The sequence below is a fragment of the Adiantum capillus-veneris genome, chromosome 8 (assembly GCF_014529385.1).
Source record: "Adiantum capillus-veneris isolate H3 chromosome 8, ASM1452938v2, whole genome shotgun sequence".
In the NCBI taxonomy this organism is placed as follows: domain Eukaryota; kingdom Viridiplantae; phylum Streptophyta; class Polypodiopsida; order Polypodiales; family Pteridaceae; genus Adiantum; species Adiantum capillus-veneris.
In genome coordinates, this window is record NC_140938.1 from 74,906,429 (window position 1) to 74,931,433 (window position 25,005).

At 42.9% G+C, this 25,005-nt stretch overlaps 2 protein-coding genes across 5 annotated transcripts in view; both read left to right on the top strand.

The window, feature by feature from the left end:
• LOC147452387 (uncharacterized) overlaps nucleotides 1–20,200 on the top strand; it is a 43,581-nt gene extending 23,381 nt beyond the window's left edge. For 2 of the 4 annotated variants that reach the window (XM_086518101.1, XM_086518103.1), the window contains exons 2-9: nucleotides 16,661–16,764; nucleotides 16,847–17,054; nucleotides 17,147–18,592; nucleotides 18,663–18,868; nucleotides 19,467–19,589; nucleotides 19,728–19,752; nucleotides 19,840–19,980; nucleotides 20,062–20,200. In XM_086518101.1, the coding sequence (XP_086374227.1) occupies nucleotides 18,510–18,592; nucleotides 18,663–18,868; nucleotides 19,467–19,589; nucleotides 19,728–19,752; nucleotides 19,840–19,980; nucleotides 20,062–20,077 (594 nt within the window). In that variant the 5' untranslated portion in view covers nucleotides 16,661–16,764; nucleotides 16,847–17,054; nucleotides 17,147–18,509 and the 3' untranslated portion in view covers nucleotides 20,078–20,200. Of the gene's footprint in view, nucleotides 1–15,936; nucleotides 16,576–16,660; nucleotides 16,765–16,846; nucleotides 17,055–17,146; nucleotides 18,593–18,662; nucleotides 18,869–19,466; nucleotides 19,590–19,727; nucleotides 19,753–19,839; nucleotides 19,981–20,061 lie in introns of all 4 variants that reach the window. The other 2 variants (XM_086518102.1, XM_086518104.1) reach the window with 2 other exon arrangements.
• LOC147452388 (uncharacterized) lies at nucleotides 20,154–21,112 on the top strand. The gene is made up of 3 exons (XM_086518105.1): nucleotides 20,154–20,292; nucleotides 20,360–20,566; nucleotides 20,876–21,112. Exons 1-3 carry the CDS (start codon nucleotides 20,258–20,260, stop codon nucleotides 21,018–21,020), a joined length of 387 nt encoding a protein of 128 aa, XP_086374231.1. The 5' UTR covers nucleotides 20,154–20,257; the 3' UTR covers nucleotides 21,021–21,112.
• The last annotated feature ends 3,893 nt before the right edge of the window (nucleotides 21,113–25,005 follow it).

A 25,005-nucleotide genomic window follows, 5' to 3' on the forward strand; every position in this document is an offset into this window, starting at 1 on the left:
AAGTGTCAGATTTCAGCCATTTGCGTCTTTGGACAGCAGTACAAAGGCGTCAGTTTTCAGCCCTTAGATCGGTCTCGCCATCCCCGTTGTCGTCATTGATCTAGCCTAGATTTGCATCAGACACATGCATCCACTCTGTACCAGTTTGTGCAATCAATAGTAGACCACTCTCGCCGACGAGAGTGGGGCCTTCGGAGGAGGGTTTTACAACGTCTCTGGTGTCGTATTATCTTCTTTCTCTATCTCTCAGTCTCATACACTTGCACGCACAGTGTCCATTCACTTTGTTTATGATCATTGCACTCTCTCATTAAGAACGAAAGGCTCTCCCTTCTATAAGAACAAAAAGGAACCTTGAGCATATTATGGAGCACTCATCTTGAGAAAGAACAACATTCATTCCGCTGCACCTTACATTGGTATCAGAGCTTTGGCAGTGTTCTGTATCACTCAAGGAAAGAACCACAAGAATCACAAGAATTTTTTTTGCTTGTTGCGGTCGCACGAACCCAAGTTCACTTGGGCGTGTCGAGTCCTAATCGTGTATTTGAAGAGTGATAGGAATCCCAGGAAAGAAGGGCTTGTCCAGCCTCCCCTTGTGCCTCTTTTCACTCATTGAGAGCGAACCGTGCACTTAGCGGCCGACTAATCGACGAGAGGTGGGAAAAAGCAACCTTGGTGTGAGCGCAAGGCCACCAAGGGGTGCGCCCGCGGAAAAGAGAAGAACTTGGGTGAAGAGAAGTCCTTCTCAAACACAGATTGCAAGCTAAAGAAAACCTTCAAGAACCTCAAGATCCTCAAGAACCCAAGAACCCAAGACCCTCAAGAACCCAAGTTCCTCATGAACTTAAGAACCAAAGATCATAGTGCATGGTCATCACCCGAAGCGGAATGGATACTTCGCATACAGGTGAGGAGCATGAAAGAGGCGACGAAGAATTTTTCCCACCAGGAGGCTTTTTCGACCCTCCCCCTTCTCCATCTGCGCCATGAATTGTACCAAATCCTATGCAGGCGATGGTCAAGTCGATGTTGGACATGATGACACAACAACAAGAAGCGAATAGCGTTGCGCTGGCACAACAAGAAGCAACTCGCATTGTCTTGGAACGCGAGCGCGAAGAACGAAATGAAAGAAATGCAATACAACAAGAAGCGACTCGCATTGCCTTGGAACGCGAGCGCGTCGAACGAAAAGAAATAAAAGCACAAAGAAAGGAGGAAGCCGAAGCAAAACGAGCGGCCTTGGAGGCCGTTCGTGAGGTTCAAAGAGACCTACGCACTCAAGAATTGGTTCGACAAGTTCTTGCCTCGAAGTCTGAACCAACCAAAGATGTTGGTAGTTCCTCAAGTGGCGCAAGCCGGGATGTGGACTCCAACAACCCAGTCACAAAGAAGTCGACTTTTAGTAAGTATGATGGTAAGATGGATGCTACGGTTATTCATTCTTGGCTGCATCAATTTAATGCTTATTTTGCGATAACTAAGAAGACAGGGAATAGCAAGGTTTTGACGGCAGCTATGTACCTTTCCGGTAATGCCATCAATTGGTACCATGCATGGCAAGAGGCACAGTTAGCCGCGCACCTAGAGGAAGCCGACGAATTCACGCCCCTTTCCTTCAATTGGGCTGATTTCCAAGACAAGCTCAAGGCGTGGTTTATGCCACCTCAGTACCTCGCACAATTGAAGTACGATTGATGCGCTCTCAAGCAAAATGGTATGCCAATTATGTATTTCTCTAATCGTGTTTTGCAGCTAGGTACCCAATTACGCAAGTCGGATGATGAGTGCAAGAAGGTGTTCCTTTATGGATTAGACGAGTATATCAAGTACGATGTCGAGGTGCTCAATCCAATAGATCTCAACAAGGTGCTAGCGATTGCTCTCGCACAGGAGATGAAGCACAACAAGGGAAAGCCTAAGGAAAACAAGACTTCCACAAGTACCTCACAAACTTCTCAGAACCCTCAGAACGGTAAGAACGGTAACTCTTCTAACCAATCTCTCAGAAAAGAATTCTTCCAATGAACCTAAGGGTAAGGCTAACATAATTGCTAAACCTAAGGTCACTCCAGATGAAAAGGTAGCACAAGGAATTTTAGGAGGATACATCACGTCGGAAGAGCAAAGCACTTATTCTAAGGAAGGTCGTTGTTTTCATTGTCACATTAAGGGTTACATAAAAAGAATATGTCGTAAGGATGACTCTAATGAATCTAAAGAATCCACACAACCCACTTCCTCTGTCAATGCAATCAATGACAACATGAGTGTGTCCAAGTTTCTCCTGACCCTCCCATGATGAGTCTCTCATTAAATATTATGGTCATATGACGGGGCAACGTTTTGTCATATTGTTTGACCTAGGTAGTATGCATGATGTGATTAATCCCTCTCTTGTTGCGAGAGCCCGCCTAGAGGTTAGTCAGAAATCTCCTCTCGAGGTCTCTGGCTTTGCTCCCGGTATGGACTCTCTCATCACAAAAGAGTGCCTTGATGTGTTGTTTACAGTTCAACAAGCTACTTTTCGTAGAAATTTTTTGGTCTCTCCTTTCTCAGGATGTGATATGATTTTGGGTATTCGATGGTTTTATGAGTATAACCCTCTCATTGATTGGGCGGAAAATATCTTCACGTTCAATGCCAAAAGTGCCTCTACCATTGTCATTCGTGGAGAGCAAGTTGTTCATTCTCCATCTCTCATTGCTAATGTGCAGGCGAAGATTGACCGGATTCAGGAGAAGGAGACTCTCTCAGTCTCTTCTTCTCCAAAGCATGATACACAGGATTTGCATGATGATAAGCATGATGATTTGAATGATAATGATGAGCATGATGATTTGGATGACACTGACAAGCATGATGGTTTGCATGATCAAGATGTGATTTCTCACAAGCATGATGAGTTGCATGAAGAAGATGTGATTGTTCACATGAAGGATGAAGTGTTAGTTGATACTTTCTCTAGTGAAGCTAACCTCATTGCAGAGACGATCAATCACGAAGACCCGATCTTGGCTCTTGAGCCTAGGTCCAAAGAACCTCCTCAGGAAGAACCGATTTTGGCTCTCGAGCCTAGGTCCAAAGAACCCTCACGGAAGTATTATGTGTTCGCATGATTCGTACGCACGCATTGATCGAGTGTTTCATTTGTGACCGTTTCCTATATTTTCGTCAGCGTCTTTATGTGATCCCTTTTCCTAGGCATGACATATTGTACGTCGAGCACGTTTCACTCATGAATGAGCATGATTGTATACGGATTTTTCATGAAAAGTTGAAAAGTATGCATTCAAGGAAGTCACATTCCAGGTCTCTTCCTTGGCTTGACACAGTTGTAGAAAGAGCACATGAAAGTATGAGCACCAAGCATGGGCATTTCCATTGTGAGTTGCCACAGTTGATTGCTTTAGATCAGAAGAGAAAGATTCGATCTCATTGTTTGCATGTGTGTGGTGAACGGTTTGGCTCTCCGTCGCTTTGTGCATCAACATTGCATGCACAATCTATTAGGACGACAATATTTTTTCCACTCACTTTACATGGAATAGGTATGTTCATGGTTTTGTGTTGGAAATGGTTTCATGAATTTTTAGCCATTGAGATTCTTGAAGAAGAAAGAAGCATGACTCTAGACGAAGTTGAAGCATCGAAGGAGCCACAGAAGACTTTGTGTCGCTTTCGGCGTGGCCCAAAGAAGCAAGCGTTGCAGACCTTTATGAAGTTCAAGTACCGCACGACCCACACATGTTGGAATTAGGGTTGCAGAGAAACGCACACAACTTGGAGAAGACGAAGGAAGCTCAAGGCACACAATAGAGAGTGTGTTACTTAGTATGCAATGGAAAGATAGATAGCCCTAGAGTGATGGGCGTATATACAATGCTCGAGGGAAAAAACCTCCTAAAGAGAGAAAAAATGCCCCGGCGGTCCTAGTGTGTTCACACACATCACTACCACATGTATATGGTAACAAATCCCCCCTGGAGTGATGCGGTGAACGAGAGCTTGCACATGAGTAAAGGGAAGTGCCATGCCTTGAGGACATGATCAGTCCACAAAGGGAAGTAAGCCCAAAGCTTTGCAGAAAGCTTCAAGCTTCTCACGAGACAATGCCTTTGTGAAAAGATCTGCAAGGTTGTCCTGTGTTGGCACATAAGCCAAGCTGAGCTCTCCTGCTGAGAGCCTCTCCCTGACATAGTGGTAATACACCTCAATGTGCTTTGTGCGAGCATGAAAAACTGGGTTCCTCGCAACTGCCAATGCGCTCTGACTGTCAGTGTAGATAGTGTTGGCAGTGTCCTGTCCAACATCCAAATCAGCCATAAGGCGTCTGAGCCATACACACTTAACCGTAGTTGTGAGGACTGCCCTGTACTCAGCCTCACAACTCGAAGTGGCCACAGTAGGTTGCTTCTTGCTCAACCATGATATACATGAACTGCCAAGCATGAAACAAAAACCACTTGTAGACACTCGCGTGTCAAAACAACCAGCCCAATCTGAGTCCGAAAAAGCATGTAAGTCTGGCGGCAATGATCCCCCCTTGGGATAAAACAAGCCAAGATGTAAAGTGCCACTAAGGTAGCGGAAAATCCTCTTGATAGCCTGCCAATGCTTAGACCTTGGGCTATGCATAAATCTGCTGACTTGTGAGACTGCAAACTGAATATCTGGCCTCGTGTTGCATACATAAATGAGGCAGCCAACAACAGTTTGGTAAAGAGTGACATCAGCAGGATCGCCAGCATCATGTAGACTCAACTTCAAACCTGTTTCCATGGGAGTGGCAATAGGTTTGCAATCCTCAAGTCCAAACTTACATAGCAATGTCTCTATGTCACTTTTCTGACACAAGGCCCCAAATCTTTCATCTTGAAAGTAGCATTCAAATCAGCCTTAAATTCAGCAATATGTCTCTCATTTGGTCCAGTGATCAACAAATCATCGACATAAAGAACCACAATGAGAAGTACATCACCCTCACGCTTTACATACAATGTGCTTTCTGTTGGACTGTTACGAAAGCCTCGTTTAACCAAATGAGTGTCAGCTTTCTCATACCAAGTATAAGGAGATTGCTTCAACCCATACAAAGCCTTCTTACATCTGCACACTTTGTCCTCTTGTCCTTTTATGACAAAACCGCGAGGTTGCGTTACATAAACTTCCTCAAATATGTCACCATTCAAGAAAGCAGTAACAATGTCTGATTGATGTACATCCCAACCAAAATGAGTTGCTAATTCACATAGAAAACGCAGAGTAGTCATACGACAAGTGGGAGCAAAAGTCTCTTTATAATCTATGCCTTATTGCTATGCATAACCCTTTGCAACAAGTTGATCTTTATGGCGATCGATCTCACCATCCGGCTTGCATTTCAACTTATAAACCCACTTTGTACCAATGGCCTTTTTGCCAGGAGGCAAATCACATAAAGTCCATGTGTCATTTTCTATAAGTGCATCATATTCTGATTGCATGGCAGCCATCCAATTTTCTAAATTCTGTGCTTTATCAAAAGACAGAGGCTCCTCAACATCATGTAAGCTAGACACAGCCAAAGCATAACAATCTGATACATAAGATGCATGGCGAGAGCCTGAACGAGTACGACTATACGAAGGTGCATCCAATTTACTGTCATGCAAAGTGTGCACTAGCCATTTTGGCACATCTCTAGCCTGCTCATTTTCAGCCTTTCCTCATCAAGTACATCATGTACATCTGCATCAGTAATAGGCTGATCTGTAACATTTTCAGAAACCCCCATAGGTTGTACATTTGCCTCATTGGAACTTACATTCGTATTTCCACCACTGAAAAGAGGCAACAAAGTGTTATAAATGTCCTGTGAGCTTACATTACTGTCTCTAGTACATGACAACAAGGACTGAACAGAATCTTCCACAAACACTACATCCCGTGAAACCAGAATACGTTTTGTTTGCGGATGATACAACCTGTAACCTTTGCTTTCATCACTATAACCAACAAAAATACATTTCACACCCTTATCATCCAATTTTCTGCGCTGTGTTTGTGGCACGAAAGCATATGCCAAACAACCAAAAACACGCATGTGCTCAATAGAAGGCTTTCTATCATGCCATGCTTCATATGGAGTAATAGACTACAAAGCTTTCATAAGACACCTGTTTAGTACATAAGCTGCACACATGATGGCCTCAAGCCAAAAAGAATGCGGCAAAGCTTGACTTTTGACCATACATCCTGCCATTTCCGTCAGTGACCTGTTTTTTCCTCTCAGCAACACCATTTTGCTGAGGTGTATAAGGCATTGTACATTGGTGTTTTATCCCACGACTAGCCAGAAATGCATTAAATTCATGAGACATATACTCCCCCCCTCGATCGGAACGGAGGGTGCCCATAGTACATTTCGAGACATTTTCAGCCATAGCCAGAAATTGTTTGAAGCACATAAAAACTGCGGACTTCGCTTTAAGCGGAAATACCCATGCATGCCTGGAGTAATCGTCAATGAAAGTCACGAAGTACATGTAATTGCCCAAGGACGGAGTTTGCATGGGCCCACAAACATCACTATGCACAAGCTGCAACCTGCATGTGGCCCGAACTGAACCATCCTTTGGAAACTTAGAACGCTGCATCTTACCCAAAATATAGCCTTCACAAACGTGTTTGACAGGTGCTTCAAGAGGCGGCAAAGAAGCAACCATATCAGATTTCTGCAAACGCAGCAAACTGACAAAACTCAGATGACCAAAACGTGCATGCCAAAGTTTTGCATCTGAAATAGCCCTTGAATCTGCAACAGCATTTGCAAAAGTTTGTCCACACTTGTCATACAAAGTAAGCTTATACAGCCCACGACACAAAAGGCCAGATGCAACAATTTCATCACCAAAACTGAGATCATGAACTGTACATCTGTCATCCACAAATTTGACTACAAGTCCAAGTCTAGCAAGTGCGGATACAGACAAGAGATTTTTCTTGATCCCAAGTACATAAAGTGCGTCAACAAGTGTGAAGGAACTGCCATTTGCAGCAGTAAGCACAATCTTTCCAACTCCCTGAACCGGATAAGAGGCATTGTTGGGACAAGTGACTGAATTCCCATGAGGGGCAGACTCGAGAGAGGTGAACAATTCACGATGTGAGGTAATGTGCTTTGTAGCACCACTGTCGAAATACCACACATGTGAATCTGCAGCAACTGACAAGCATGCATCATGGACAATAGGATTGTAAGTGCACTCTGCACTAAAAGCCCATTCTGCATCAACATCAGCATTACAGTCTCCTTTTACAAAAGACTCAACAATGACTGCATTTGTAGTGGAACCAGTATTTGCGGTGGAATCACCCTCTTTCTTCTTAGCCTCTTTGGCCTTCAACTTAGGACACGACTTGATTAAGTGATCATTAGCTTTACAATAATGGCAACGCATTTTCTTTTTGCCCTTATCACCAGAATTGCCAGACGAAGTGTTGCCAGCAGAAGCATTGGGAACAGAAGTTTTGCCACTCGGAGCAGAACCATAAGAAGTGGCTGCATTGTTGTTGCCACCCTTTCTTTGAGAAGCAATAAAAGCCTGTTCAACTCCACGCTGTCTAGTCCTATTTTTTCTGGAAAGTGACTCTTGCAACAACAATGTGCATAATGTATCAAACTCGACAACTTTTGGATTACCTTGGGTCATAAGTCTCCAAGTACTAGCAAAAGTCTGGTAAGAATTTGGTAAGGCATCAAGGATAGTCTGCACAAGGGAACTATCTGAAATGACTTCACCTGTAGAAATAAGTTGCTCATTGATATCCTTGACACCAGCAAGAAAAGTGTCCATATCATCTTCCTCATGCATAATCTTTGACTCCAGCTCTTTACAGAGCAAAGCAATTTTAGCCTCATTGCGGCTTGCATAAAGACCTGCTAGAATATCCCTAAGCCCGTTTTGCAAATTTTGCTGAACGGATGTGAGGAACAATGGTGCGCTTCACAGACAACGCATTCAATGCATGAGCCTGCGCATCCTTTACATCCCAATGAGCTTGTTCTGCCGTAGGCAAAACAACTCTAATAGCAGCAATCCTTGCAGCAAGACCTGCAACATCCTCAACATCGCCTACATCCTCAGAACCAGGACGTACACCAATGCCTTGCACAATGTTCCAGACACCCTTTGACACAAGAACATGTTGCATCATATAAGCCCACATAGCGTAGTTGTCCCCATCCAACCTGTCTCAGTAGCAAACATCTTGAACACATTTGTGTTGTTGTCAGCCATGGTAAATGCTGCACTTGATGTGAAAACTGCCCGAAAATAGGAGAAATGGAGCGGGAACAACACGTATATATAGCATAAATCGTAGAAGACTGTGAGACACCTGTTATACAGAAAACGGCTCTGACAGAAATTCTGCACAAAATGACGAAATAGCCTGTGCAGTACTGCATGTAGTGGAAACAGAGACCGAAATGAGCCCGAATCAAAAATTTGAGCAGACTAAGCTTACTCTACGAGCTTTCCCAAAAATTTTGTCGACCTGCGAACGCTTGTCAAAGCTCACGGAAATCGGAGAAAGTGAGCCGGCGTGTGCTGGAGCAACTGGCAACTAAGCCCGGGAGGACGCAAACTGCTCTGATACCAATTGCTGGAATTGGGGTTGCAGAGAAACGCGCACAGCTTGGAGAAGACGAAGGAAGCTCAAGTCACACAATAGAGAGTGTGTTACTTAGTATGCAATGGAAAGATAGATAGCCCTAGAGTGATGGGCGTATATACAATGCTCGGGGGAAAAAACCTCCTAAAGAGGGAAAAAATGCCGCGGCGGTCCTAGTGTGTCCACACACATCACTACCACATGTATATGGTAACAACACATCAGAGTGGGCCGACGAAGAGTCCCTTCCAGGATTCTGGATGTTATTGGCGATCTCCCTCGACGCCATACAGTTCGGTACTAGTACCTCACTTTGAAAAGGAGGGGATGTCATGTGATACATCTAACCCTATGTGTCCCTGGACAAGCTACAACACGACAAGGGTTCCGTCAATCCAGTCAGTCTAGATTAGGAAGTGTTCTGGCACTTTTGTGAGCCTGTTCGCAGACCGTGCATGCCCAGACACTTAGGGTAGATGTATATCCTCTGGTTGCACATAGCATGATCATAAGCATTTCCATCAGAATCCTTCAGGGGAATTTTCTAGTGCATTTAGCCTATTTTTCCTATTTTTGACATTTTTCACTTATTATTTTAAGTGACTTTTGTTGGAAAGTAGGTAGGGCAAATTGAGTAAGTTTGTATATAAGCAAACCTAGACTAGCACTAATTGGCAGAAGAGGCAGCAGGAGCACCTGCTCAATAGGCAACTTCTCATTAAGAACCTTGGTGGCATTTTTCCTCCAAGCAAGGACTCAGATCCCCTAGCGTTTTTCATCAAGCATCGCCAGCATAACCTCAGCCTTGGTGTTTTCCTTAGCAAGCATCATCACCATGATCCCCCATTGCTAGCGTTTCCATCAGCAAGAAGTACCTCGCCATACCATTTCAACCTGGCGTTTCCTAGAACCCAAATCATCCCCAGTCCCATGGCGTTTTTCAGTAGATAAGCACGAGCAGGTTTTCAGACTTTGGACCCCTAAAGACCAGCAGTTTTCAGCATTTGAGAAGCCTAAGAACCAGCAGGAATTCAGCCATAAAGACCAGAAAAATCAGTGTTTTCTCTTGCGTTTTCAGCAGCCGTAGAGTTCAGCCATTTGCGTTTTTGGACAGCAGATAGAAACGGTCAGATTTCAGCCATTTGCGTCTTTGGACAGCAGTACAAAGGTCAGTTTTCAGCCCTTAGATCGGTCTCGCCATCCCCGTCATCATCATCGATCTAGCCTAGATTTGCGTCAGTCACATGCATCCACTTTGTACCAGTTTGTGCAATCAATAGTAGACCACTCTCACCGACGAGAGTGGGGCCTTCGGAGGAGGGTTTTACGTCTCTGGTGTCGTATTATCTTCTCTCTCTATCTCTCAGTCTCATACACTTGCACGCACAGTGTCCATTCACTTTGTTTATGATGATTGCACTCTCTCATTAAGAACGGAAGGCTCTCCCTTCTATAAGAACAAAAAGGAACCTTGAGCATATTATGGAGTACTCATCTTGAGAAAGAACAACATTCATTCAGTTGCACCTTATAGCCCCTCTTTCCCTCTGTTAGTTGACGAGCTTCTGAGCAGAGAGGGCCGATGGGAGTTGAAACTTTTCTCAAGCATTAATATAAAAATAAATACCGAAAGGGGCGCCAGATTTTGGGGCTAATACCTCTCGCACGGAACTACGCCGGGGCGTGTCGACTCTATTTTAAAAAGTGTGAAGTATTTTAAGTAATTCTCTCGTGTGACGTGTCCAAGTCTATTACATGCCCTCCAAAACAAACTCGTGAAACACGATCTTTGTCTGAAACAATAGACTTAGGCATGCCATGCAATCAAAAAATCTGCGAGAGAAACAATTTCGCAAAATGTTCGGGCTTAACTGTCTTCTTTATCGGAATAAAGTGAGCGTGCTTACTGAATCTATCGATGACTGTGCAGATGCCATCATGCCTACTCCGAGTCTTGGGTAGATCTAAAATAAATTCCATTGCTATGCTTTCCCATGGTCAGGTAGATATGGGTAGAGGCTGAATAAGACCTAATGCCTTAAGGGTTCTTGTTAGAAAGTTCATCAACCCGGTGACAACTCGCTGCTGCTCACGCTCCTCCTCCCCATCCCTAAAAACCCCCCCCGCCCAGCAGCTCGCGCTGCCCTCTGCCCTTTCGCCTTCACTTTCCCCTGCCCTCGCACTCTCGCCATCTGCCCCAGCCCGCCCGCTGTCCACCCGCGCTTGCACTGCCCCCTACCGGATGCCGCGCTGAGGTAGTCCGCCTAGTGCCTTGCCTTGTGCTGCCTCCCCCATCCCCCCCCCTTCTTCTTTTGCTGCACGCTGGTTTGCTCACTTGAGCCTTGCCTTGGTGTTGTTTCGGGTGACAGCGGCTCAGCCATTCGCCTCATTTAGCCTCTTCTTCGACGCTCTCGTTCGCCAGTAGCAGACACAGATGGAGGATTATGCTCTGCCATAGAGGGACTCCATTGAAGCCCCCTTGCCCGACCCCGCAGAACCCACCGTCCGACTTGCTCTTGCTCTTTCGCCGACAGAGCAAGTGAGTTTAGAGACAGAGGTGGCGCGTCTCTAGGCCACCTCTGTTATCTGCAAGATTCTCCGCACCAGACCCATCAGAGGGGAGGTGCGTGATCTCCTCCAGGCCCGCCTTCTCGTAGAGGTGGGCAAAATCCTCGATGTTCAGCGTCTCGGACGTGGCTATTACCATATAGAGTTTGACACTCCTGAGATGGCATCCAAGGTCATTGCGATGAGCTCCCTGGCCATTCGAGCACACTTTGTGGCCCGAAGAGTACCTTTCGCTCCTTTTCAGGATAGGCTCAGCGATTGGGACTGTCCTGGAGACACCTCGCAGGGCAGCCTCTGTAGCCACCAAGGCGACCGGCATACCCACAGTACGTGTTCTGGTTAGGGACACCCATACTCTCTCGAAGGTGAGTGGTGGTTGGTTTCGTCACAGCGTGGAGTATTCAAGCTTCCCGAATCAGTGTTTCATTTGTAGACAGATGGGCCATTTGGCAAAGGCCTGTCGTCGCGCAGGAGACCTCGACCAACAACGCATGCACAACCTCCCAAGGTTGAGCCTGCCTAGCAACCAACTACATAGGACGCACAGGCTGGTACCTCGATTGAGACGAGCGATCGGACAGTTGACGGTTGGCAGCAGGTGTCTGGTCTCCGTCGACAGGGACGGGCTCGCCCCACTGCTTCCCCTGGTGGCCGACCTTCTGCAGCTCAGTAGCACTGGGTTCTGATTGGGAACCGTTTTGACCCCCTTGGGATCTCACAGAGTGGATCCAGCACACAGTTCTTGACTCGCTCCAAATTCAGGCTACTGAGTTCTCCCACCACATAGGGGACTTAGGGATAATAGATCTGGTACAAACACTTTGGCCTCTTTCCAGGTTCAGCGTGACGCCTCCGGATGCAGCGGGTTGCAGGCACATTGTGGTGCGTTTGTTTGCTGACACTCAGTGCCCTCCTTGTTATGTATTTGTACATGAGGATTCTTGGACAGAGGATGTAGTCCTTCGGGCTGCATACTCGGCTTGGGTCTGGACGGGACAATCACTTCTTTTGCTCTTGTCTAGAGGTCGTTCGGATGCGGACTACTCTCCATCCAAACCAGCCTCAAAGATAGCGAGGTTGGCCGCTGTGGCAACATCTGTTTTCTCTCACTGACTCCATGAGGATCATCTCATGGAATGTGCAGGGATTGGGAGGGCCCCGGTTTCAGCGTCAAAGGGGTCGGCTGGAATGGAATTGGCCTATTAACTTGAGTGTAGCGGAAATTAATGAGATTACTTTTGAGAAATTACTTTGTGAGCATAGCGGGTGAACATAATTGAAGATAACAACATAGACATAGCAATTAGTTAACTTGGCATGAACAATACTTTTGCAAGAGAGAATTTAGAGAACATGACAACAGTTGAGGACCCGATTTATGTGGAGCAGGTCCCCCCTCCAATAGGCATTTGTATTATGATTTCTCCCATTAAGAGAGACTTGTTACAATACAATCTTTGTGTTCCTTGTGACCTAGGTGATGCAATGAAGATGGAAAGCTTCATGCATCACAAACATAACACAAACTTTTTGGAAAGCTTTAACTATCCCAAGCATCAGTCCCAAAACCTCAAACACCTTTGAAGGTGGAGAGAGCTAGCAGGGAATGAGGGTAGGGAAGAGGAAGAAGAAACATTTCATTGGAGAAATAATTAGTTCCTCACTTATCAGTACTCTTCTTGCTAGCATACATAATAGCATCGTTATGAAGATGGAGAAGATGGCAAGCTTAAGCATTGAAGCATGGCTCTTGGTTGGATTTGCACTCCATAGCCAAGAGTGTTGGTGTAGGCTCTCAACCTCTCTACTTGCTTGGAGGAGAGGGAGCTCTTGCACTTTTGCACTTCACACAATGAGAGTGTGTGTGAGTATGTGTGGGAGAGTATACCCCTCAAGCAACCCCCTAGCTTGCTTTGGTCGATATTCCCCCCCCCCCCCCCTTTTAGCTCATGCTTGAAGCTCATTGGACCCCTCCAGGCCTAGACAATCATAAGCAGGAGGCATTACAAGCAACAAGGGTAGCCTTGGGACAAGTGTTCCCCTTTCCCCTTTGAGAGAGAGGACTTAATAAATGCAAAGACAATTAATTAAATCTCCTAAATTATCATTGGACCCCTTGGGTGGCCAACCAATAGGCTTCAGGCACACCATGAGGGCAACATGAGGAGGAACTTGACAAGTGTACCTTTTGCTTTCTTTGTGCTAGGCATGCCTTGTGTGAATGTATGTGTGTTCTCTCTCATCCCCCCTCATGTAGGGCTTGCCCCCTCCTTCTAGGGATTGAATCTTGACTTTTGCACACCTCAAGCCACTCAAACTTGGGCCTAGTTCTCACCACAAGCTTGGTCCTTAAGCCCCTCAAGCTTGGGCTGGGTTCTCACCTCAAGTACAACCCTAGCATGACAAGCACCTCAACCTTAATTGTGACAAATAATCCCTGCCATAATCCCTATAACCGATTGAACACGCATACGGGATGATATTCACAATCATAGCGCGAAAAGGCTCGTGCTTGAGAGAAGCATTATTGACATGCAAAAGTCTCTTCTTGGGTAGGCGATCATTGACATCAAAAGAGCCAAAACGAAGTTTCAAGCATACGGGAAAATGATCCGAGAGACACATTGCATAATCAATCCTCATCTCGCATACAAAGTCATCATACTGTTGCATGTCAAAAAGATACCAGCGATCCAGCCGAGCGCAATACATAGATTGAGCATTGTGCTGAAGGTGAATCCTCAATTAGTCTCATGCAAAAAGGGCCACAAATCAAACCCATTACAGGTCGACATAAATTGGTCCCATGATTGCCGTTCCATATGAAGCATGTGAGAATGGCCAGTAGTATTATCCACAAGGTTTGGTGCATTATTAAAATCGCTGCAGAGAGGCATTGGAACGTCAACAATAAGAAGCAATAGCACTCAATAACCGTGCTCTATCTGCACATGCTGTGTATGCATATAATCCTCCAAATTCGAAAACTACCCTATTGACAATACATTGAATGACCATCCATCTCCCAGCAGTCATTGAAAACCAAGGTTGGGAAGAGTTCATGTCGAACAAGCATAAGCACTTTAGAATGGCGAGCCGATCCTGCATAAGCTATCCAGTAGCCCGCAGAGTAAGAAGTCTGTCCTGCAAATTGGTGCCGGTTATGCTCTTGAAGAACCACAATGTCCGCTTTACATGTATGTACATAGTGTTAGGTAAGCCGCCACTTGTCGTGATTGCATAACCCACGCACATTATAGGAGTTGCAATTCAAAGAACTATGCATTCTATACGATATATACAGTGGGCGAGGAAATAAGAAAAGAAGGGGGGAAGAAAACTCAAGTACGAGTGTCCATCGACACATCCTCCCTTGATAAGAGCCCAAGGCAGCACATGAGTCATCTGCGTATTGAAAAAAAGAGGAGACATTTCAAGCAGAGCATCCCGAGCATCCATGTTGGCCAGCAAGACTTCGTAGAACCCTCGCGCGCCAAAGTAAACCCCTCGGACTGCTTGCCGTTTGAGTAGGAAATCAACCCATTGGCCTACATCTTGAGCCGTAGGCATTCTACCCAGGAAAAAAAGAATCACCGCGTTAAGTGCATATTGAGCAACAGGATCCATAAGCTCCTGTATAGGGATACACACTTCCATGACGGGAGCAGATCCTTCCCAGGCTTGACGTGCATCTTGGAAATCCTCATGCAAAGATTCTTTGATAAGGCTCAAAGCATCTATATCCGAAGTTTCCATGGCTTTCCGACGCTTATATATACATTGATCAGTCGAATCCATGTGAAGCTCACACACACACACTTTTTTTTGGGAGGTTTTTGATATATGACTGCTATAGACACAGACAGACAGACACACATAGACAAGCTGTACAGAAACACTCACACCTCTCTCTCTCTCACACAAGACGACGCAAGGACCGCATGGAGGCGAAATCAAATTTCAACCACCGGCGCGCTGTGAAGGGCCTGCACAGGGTAGATGTGCAGAGCATAGTCACGCGACAGACGAGTGGCCGAAGGGTTCACCACACACCCAAATCCCCCACGAGCGTCATACACATGCACGCTCTCTCTCTCTCTCTCTCTCTCTCTCTCTCACACACACACACACACACACACACACACACACACACACACACACACACACACACACACACATGTCAAAGCAGACCAGCAACAGCAGGCGGAAATCCAACAGAGCAGGCGCTGAGAAACTTGCGAGCTGTTTGGACGCAGGTCCTACAGTCGCGTAAGCCACGCAGCCGGAGGTCCACTTAGAGGAGAAGGTCTCGCTGGAGTCCACTGGCGCTAAGATTGCAGCCAGACAGGGCGTGCGGGCAGCTTTCGCGTAGCTCTCACACCTCTATAACACACACACACACACACACACACGTGCGTGCTTGCTTGCTTGAAGGCTCGCTCACATCACCTCGGCACATACAAGCTATCATTTTTCAGACTGTGCTTGTTTCGGATTAAAATAGAAGACGTAAACTCTCTCTCTCTCTCTCTCTCTCTCTCTCTCTCTCACACACACACACACACACACACACACACACACACACACAATGGTTAGAGTGCTCAGAATTTTTTGCTTTGAATAATGATATATTTGTTTACAATGATGTTATTGGGTTATGAATGGTCATATTGTTTCTCTATTTAAGAATACTTACATAGTGTACAGGCTTTTTATTATGGTTCCCAAACACTCTCGTGAAGGTAGGAGGAGAAATGTGTCTATCAAGGATCAAGAAGTCTTGAACTTGCAATCGAGATCCTAAAAAAAAAGAGGTAGAGAACATCAAGCGCATCATTTTTATGTTGATGATGAAGCTTTGAAACGAGATACGACAGTGAGAGATTCAAATACCTTGGCTGTAACACATGTAGTTGAGGAAAAGAAAGATGAGAAAGAAGAAAAACATGACCGTCATTTTGGGAAAAGTTTATCATCGGGTTTAATGAAAGATGTATTGGGCCAATGTCATATGATTAGGGGTAGTGAACCCCCAATGATTCCTTTGTGCCGATTGGTTGCTATAGATGCAGTGCGGATTGCAGTAAATGATGCTACTTGGCTCATTTCACTTTTTGATTAAGCTGCCTACATATCCACCATGGGTTGTATCTATTAAGGGTCGACGTGGTGAATTGAAGCATGTCACAAAAGATATGATTGACAGCTGGGATCCAATGTGGAAAAGGACCAATGCTGAATTTGAAAGTGAGCTTACAGACGAGTCGGAAGACCTACATGACAAACTATTTTTTGTATGAGATGGGAATCACAGGTTGAAAACATGGATGAAGAGAATAGAGGGGGGTATGTTCGTAGTTAATTTGACAAGAGTAATTAATGAATTATTTGTATTGTTTACTAAATGTTACATTTGTTGTCTTTTGAAAAGTGTACTCTGAACGTGAGGAATGTCATGTACGGGTCCGATGTCAGTTTATTGAGGTTGAAAAAAAAAGAGAGAGAGCTTATTCTTGCTCTTGATGCTACAAATGCGTAAGTCTAGTTTTTAGATTATTGTAACCATTGTTCTTTGTCAAGTTCGTCCATTACTTGCCTTATTGTTTTTTTCTTACAGAATTTCTAGGGCCTCTGCCACACCAAATTTAGGCCATGAAATTTTGATGTTTCAAAAATTTGGTTTGGCCAACAAGCAAAGTATAATGTAAAAGTTGAGCGTAGAGCAACGGTCATGGATGGAAGCAGAATTGAAGTTAGAGGCACGTTCAAATTTGGCTCCATGGTATTCGACTCCATGTGCGTTAATTTCACGGCTTGTATGAAAGGTGAAGATTGTTGCCAAAATATTTGCGTGTTTAATTGTATGTTGTGCTTTGATTCTTATACATATGATTCTTTGAACATTATTAAATCAAAGATAAAGTGGGACGATTTTCTTAAAGAAGAAAAGGCTAAGCTCATTGGTAATGGCTTGGTTGGAGATGAATTGAAGAAGAAATTTGATGAATCCATTAGACGAGAGAAGAATAGGTTGCGGGCTAGCGGCTACAAATATCTTGCTACTGCAAATCTGGCTAAATGACAATGAGTTTTTCCATCCTTTTCAATAGACATTGAAAGGACAAAGCTATGGTTGGCATCACAAGAGATAACCTGTATTGTTTGAGGAGTGTAGAGATCACTATGGAGAGTTATGATTGAATCTATTCTTAATTTGATGAGAAATTATTTGTGATGATCAATTGGTCTTTTATTAGTTGTTTTGTGTTGGAGCGTATAGACGTAAAGAAATATTGCATATGATGACATTGACAAAAGTCAGATTCGAAAGGAGCACACTTCTGTGATTACAAGAAGTTAAGGTCGTACATACGACAAGAGGTTTATTGGCAAAGCATGTATGAGGAGGATTGTAATCAAATTGTCAAGTTTGAAGTTGAAGGGCCTTAAATGCCCAAGAATTTTGAAGAATTTTTTAGGTCTCAAAGAAATTAGATCCACGTTGTGGGTGTTTTTTCGTACATATTTGGATTCATGAAGAGCGCCTCTGATGGAATCAGCTTGCCTGAATTGACGTTTTCAAGCAAAAGGCTTGTTTACAGATATCATTTTGAATGATATGATAATTTTGCTTGCATTAGTGCGTCCCTTAGTTATGCAATTTTTTTAAAGATGGTTGCTGGATTATAAAAAACAAAACACAATTCCTTGTGTTAATTGTGTTTTGTTTTTGATAATCCAGCAACCATATAGAAAAAAATAGCATAACTAAAGGACGCACTAATGCAAGCAAAATTATCATATCATTCAAAATGATATATGTAAACAAGCCTTTTGCTTGAAAACGTCAATTCAGGCAAGCTGACTCCATCAGAGGCGCGCTTCATGGCTCCAAATATGTGCGAGAAAGCACCCACAACGTGGATCTTTCTTTGAGACCTAAAAAATTCTTCAAAATTCTTGGGCATTTGAGGCGCTTCAACTTCAAACTTGGCAATTTGATTACAATCCTCCTCATATATGCTTTGCCAATAAACCTTTTGTCGCATGTACGACCTTAACTTCTTGTAATCACAGAAGTGTGCTCCTTTCGAATCTTTGACTTTTGTCAATGTCATCATATGCAATATTTTTTTACGTCTATACGCTCCAACACAAAACAACTAATAAAAAACCAATTGATAACCACAAATAATTTCTTATTAAATTAAGAATAGATTCAATTATACCTCTCCATAGTGACCTTTGCACTGTTCAAGCAATACAGCTTGTCTCTTGTGATGTCCACCATAGCCATGAAGAGCGCCTCTGATGGAGTCAGTTTTCCTGAATTGACGTTTTCAAGCAAAAGGCTTGTTTACAGGTATCATTTTGAATGATATGATAATTTTGCTTGCATTAGTGCGTCCCTTAGTTATGCAATTTTTTTCCAGATGGTTGGTGGATTGTCAAAAACAAAATACAATTCTTGAGGTTCCCTCAGAAATAGAAGAATGGATGGATCTAGCAGATGGGGACACAATGTTTTCACCAAGTATGTTGGACCGAGGTATCACCGCATGGGAGCATGGTTTGTGTCCTTGGTGGATTGAGTATCCACTCGGTGTAGTTCCAAGGCAAGAAAGTCAATTACAAGCATGTAAGTGCTTTGCTCTACTCTTATTCTTATAACACAACGTGACCACAAATTGTAATCATAATTACCACCCGAAACGGAAACAGAAAAACCGGTGTTTCGGAGTTTCGTCCGAGGTGAAAACGGTCAAAAAACGGCTTTTAAAAATAAAATAAAATTATAAACAATGTATCTCATAAACTGAAACACAACAAAACATGATTGAGAAGTTTCAAAAACCTCAAGGCTTCAAAAAAAGATACAGAAAACCGTAAACCTAGAGTCTACAACCCTAGAAGTTACAACTTAATAGACTATTTCAAATACTATAGAGTGTCAAATCAAGGTACAACTTACAAAATACATCATACATGTCACTTGTGAAAATTATCCATACGCTATAAGAGCCTATCTTTTCGTGTGTGCAGACACTTGTTGTTCGTTCCTAAAGCTTTGCCCACGAACTACTCGCAAAAACAGCAATTTGGAAAAAATCAAGTTTTCCCCCCAAATTTACGCTTGAAAAAAAAAAGGGTTCAAAACGGCGTTTCAATTTTCGGCCCCCGAAACGCCATTTCTTGTTACTATGATTGTTAACCAAGAGTATTTTTATTGGATAAAGTATTCCTTGAGAAGAATCATACAATTCTAAAGCACACAAATGGCAATTCTCAACCAAGCAAATTGGTACAGTCCATCGCCGATCGATCTGCTTCTGAGAGGCGACCTTTACAGCGTCACACAGGTACAACAGTTTGTTAACCTGTGATTATCATCTTTTATGCAGAATAATTCTTTTAAATTCATCATGAAATATTCTTTTTTAATTGGACAAGATGCTCGATATGTAACATATGTGGATACCATTTTGTTGATGTTGCAGCCCTAGATACATTTTCTCATGACAGGTATAACAAAATTACTCTTAGTTTTAATAATGAGGTTATGTGAGATCTGAAAAGCTATGTTTCTAATGATCCTCGACTTTTATGTAGTGTCGTGCAGTGGTTCGAGACTTCACGCTCTCACCTTTGCCATGAGTACGAGTATCACCATGGAGGCACACCCTCCATAAAAGTGGCACGTCTCATCTTTGCTGATTTTCCAACGTCCATGGTAGTTCATGAGCTCGCCCGGTATTTATCGCTCTTGGGATATAATTTATTGATATGACTTAAACTTTATTTTACGTAATATATATATTTTTATTGAATTAGATGGCGTGCTTCCTGATATACCGAAGTGGAATATATTCTCTACATCATTAGTCGCAGGGGTCATGGAGTTTGCAGATACATATCTTGCTGATGAGGGATTTCTTGTTACTCTGTCTTGCTGAGCACTTTGGCAAGCTATTGAAGCACGCTGGAAAAAGCTCATTGCATCTCCATCGCTCGTGGACGCTCGTCTGTGATGGTGGCTACTTGCATCCAGACACACAAGAGCAGGTTGGTCACCATGTCTAGGCTGTATTCAAGTTTGACATCACCTTATCAAATGATATTGATTTTGCAGGTCAATGATCTCACCCTTGGCTTGTTATACCGTAAAGGCATGCATGTTCCAGATTATGATAGAGAAGCGGGCGAGGAGGCCACAGACTCTATGTTTCCAGCTCAATGAGTTGCATCATGAGGCTCTTGTACGTAACCATAGGGACTACACAGTAGTTGATGGGGAGCTAGTTAGGGGGGGAGCCGAGCGCTCTACACTCTTTTACAGGTGTTTACCATGTGTAGCTGCTTGAAAACAGTCTCTTTTTTGTTACTCCTCTCTCTTTTTGACTTGCTTGCACTTACAAGCTCTTTTTTTGTGTATGCTTCGGTATTCAAACTTAGTTTCTTTAGTGACACTATAATACTTTTTAATCTTGTTTGGTACAATTGGTTATTGGAGACCTTCACTTATGAGGATGACTTTGTTGTTGACATTCTTGCTGGGTGTGGACGAATGGGAGTTGCTTGCATCAAGCAGATGCGCCATTGTATGATGATGGAGTCTGATTTTTCTACTTTCATCAATTGTCTTCAGACAAAGGTTTGCGGTCCATGTCCTTCTGATGATGAGTAGCGTCCCTACCATTTTGGAAACATTTCTCTTTTCTGGGCTTCCTGATTGGAATGTGAATTTCTTTGGACATACGTACAAGGCTTCTTTGACCCTAAACAAGACATAATTATCTTCGTTGGCAGTCCGATAGCTTTGCTTTTGCCATGTTTATGCTATCATTTTGCAAAACTTTGAATATCAATCAAGCGTTGGTTTCGAGCTTGATTTTTCATCAGGTGTATAATTTTTGATTTGCCATATGTTATTTTTTGAAATCTTGGTCTTGTACAAATGAGACTTTGTCAAGCTTTTGGCGATGAGTTTGATATAGTATCGAACGCTCTGGACCAAGAGTGTTGTTGCAGGTTTGCGAAAGGTTTGTCCTTTTTGGGATTTTGTCAAGCTTTTGTATGGCGAGATATTTGTATGTTCGAAAGTTTCTTTTTAAGTGTGTGTAGCAACTCATAGCTTGGTTTGAAAATTTTGGCTTCTACAGAAATTGACTTTACCAATCTGTGAATAACTCCTTGTTTAACAAAATAAACCAAAGGCAGTTCATTCTAACTATTTCATAAGTAGCCCTTGCCACGTATGAAGTTTGAGATTTAAACCTTGTAAGGCCTGTCTCGGTTGCCCTACCAAATGTTTTTTAGTTTTGAAATGCATAACGGCTCATGTGTATAAATTTTGACAAAAAAGTTTGAATTGACCCACTAGGATAATAGACTAACCATAAAACTGGGCGCCTATGAGTGCACGTGTAAAAGCTCAAAAATACTTTTGAAAGCTCTATATCTGAAGCTTGATGTGCGGGGTGGTGTGATGGTTAGCTTAACCGGCCTAGATGTGGACGGGGTTGTTAGAGATCGAAACCTTTGCTCTGATGGTAGTTTTGCTTCATGTCACGAGGTAGATTGGAGCTTAGAGAAGGCAGAACAAGCTTTTACTATGTCCAGTCTTGTATACGAATGAATAAATTGCTTGTGATGGGTAGTAGCTATCTGCCCTTGACCGCTAAATGTGAATGGAGGAGGTATGCTTCTTCAGTAGTATAACTAATTTCATTGGTTTTCAATAGTTTAATTACTTTCATTGGTTTTAATTATGAAGTAGAGCTATCCTCTAGACCCCCCCCCCCCCTTTCCCCTCTCTCTCTCTCTCTGTCAATTAGACCTCTCCCTACCTCGTTGTCTGCACTTGCTTGCTAAAGGCCGTGTTGCACTTACACTCCCACCCTCTTGTGGTCCTCTTCCACTTGCACTGACATCTGAGTGCTCTCGGAAACTGCTCTACTTGCGGCCATTTGTGTTGACCAACAACGAAGGATTGCCCTTGCCCAACCACTTGCGGTAACCGATGATGAGGATTAATTTCCCTTGACCACTTGCTATGAGCCCTCGCCTCTTCATCTCCGCTTCATAGCATGCAATGAAACCTTGTGGATCGTGCCCTTAAAAAATAGGACATTGTTCCCATAAATTTGGCATCAAGTGCCATCTCCACCGTTGCTCTTTCGTCTTCATGGCTTCCACATTGAGCAGACATCCTTGGACCCATTCAAGTAACCAAATTTCTATCAAACAATAATACTTATGTAAACTTTATCATCTGCTTCGGATTCTCCATCTACACCTCCCACCCCGGCTCATTTTGCTTTGGGCTCTATACTAAGACAAGGTGAATTTGGAGAGTGCCATGTGGTAGTAGATTGGGCATCACCTGCGCGCAACCATATAGAGAAACCCCTTAATCTATGGATCCTATAGCACTAACTTAACCCCCTATCTACAAATTCTAAGGTAGTCTTATACCCCCCTTTCTTTGAAGTTGGTATGGTCAACTTGGAGTCCTCCCCATAATATATATACAGGTTTAAAATCTCTCTATCAATAATTATAGATATTGATATGGTGTCATTTTCAAAACTTTTGCCAAAATTTCTCTCTACATCTACATTAATTGTTGCTCAATAAGATTTCCACATGAGATTCAAGGCTTTCAAACCACAAGAAAAAAGACTTAGACCTCTATATGAATGAATTGCAAAAATAAATTCAATATTTGGCTTAGCAATGTTTAGAACCACAATGTTTTATGCCACTTGTTTTTGTTTTAACAAGGTGAAAAGTGAAGTAAAGATTCTCATGGTATTGCCATAGTATTACCTTAGTTAAGTTGCATATTGGGTCAGAAAAAAATTAGTCTCTAGGAGGAAGAGCAAACTAGTCACAACAAGGAAACGTCCATTCACCAATGCTACAAGTACACATGAGAGAAAAATGAGCTCAAATCCTTGGCCCATCTTTCTAATTGCTCGTTGCTAGCTCATTCTTTCACACAAGGACCTTGCAAATTAGAAGAAGTCACTTGATACACACAACTAGCTTGATTTTGCATGAAACTAAGGAAGCTAGAAACAACCAATGTGGATCCTACTTTGATAGGCCTGAGCACAATCTTGTTGCCATCTCATTTTGTTTTAGTTGAAGCGGCAACCTTGCATCTGATGCGCAAACCCCATTATTTCATGATGTTGGAACTATCCATCATTGCTTTAGAGCAATGTAAACCGTGGGTTTGTGGAGAGAGAATGATAGAGAGAGTGGGAGGGTTGTGTAGTGTAAAGGAGAGAGGGAAGGGGTTTGTAAAGGGAAAAAAATGCTTAACTAGTTCTAGATTTTTCTTCATATGATTATTCTATACATTCCCTTTGCTCCTAGAGGTAATGAGAGAGAGAATATGAAAAGTGAGGATAGTGTATTAAACTCTTCGTCCAATCTTGGTTTATATTGGAAAAGCGCTTGATCTTTTGAAACAGTCCATGAGACTTTTCCCTTGAAGCTCCACTAAAGTGTCCTCCATTACCCATTGGCATTCTTGTCCCATGTATGCAACTTTTCCTACTCATAAACACCTTTGAGTGTAGGTCAGATCCCTAGCTTCTTGTTGCAATCCACGACTAATCTTAACACCTTTGATTTTGCGACATGCATAGCCATCCAACTTGCTTACACACTTTCACGTTAGGGCCATGAATTGTCAACAGATCCTAGCTATTCATGAATCTCGTAATTCGGTAACTTTTCATTGCTAGTCACTTTGTAAATATGCTAGGTTTTACTTGATGTCTAACATTCTTACCCTCTTAGCTCAGATCAATATCCTCAATGATCAGCTTGGAGGTGTAGTCAGAAAAGAAATATTTTCTAGCAAAACACATGCCAAACTATGCAAGAATTAATTCTAGTTCGGTTACATTTTCTCGTTGAGTGTTTAGTCCACAGTTGAACCTTAAATTTCTCTTTGCAATGTCTACAAACTATATAGCTACAATTGAGGTAAAAAAACAGTTAGCCAATATAAGAACCCCATCAAAGATCATAAATTCTTCTATATGAAGATTTTTTAAAAAATGATTGTAATGGCCTTGATATCTTGAGTACTTGTTCAAATCTGTGATTCTCTATGGAGCGGCAACTCTGTTACTATTTTCCCCCCCATTAAAAGATGCATCGTCCTCCATGATAGCTAATTATCTAAAAGCTTAAGTTGCTAATCAGCCAGAAAGATACTTGATAGATGTGCCTCATACCACAATGTAAAGCAATTCATGCAACTAAGTGAACTCGTCTTTCAAAGAGCATGGTCTGCTTGACCAAAACAAATTAAATGTTTAACAAAAATTCCTATTTAGCAACATAGATACTTGATAGGTATGTGCAATACCACACCATTTTGCTAAGTGAACTCCTTTTTCTATAATAATGGTGTGCTTGACCAAAACAAAGAAATGGTATCATCATGAGAATAAATGACTTATCTCATGTTCTCAACTCATATTCTTTTAATTTCCTTAGACAACTTATCTACAATGAGTGTGTCATGCGGGAGCACGTGCATACTGCATGTGCAATGAGGAAAGAGATGAAAAGAGAAAGATGCTTTCTTGGTGGAATCACTACAATGTGAATTGGTTGTGACCCCTTATTCATCTAATAAATTCCAAGAATAAGGTTAGCGAGTCAAAGATGAGTGTTAGTGATGTTGGATAGGCTGACATGGCCTTTACCCCAACAACCTACTACTTAAAGGCCAATGTGGTCCTAAGTGAC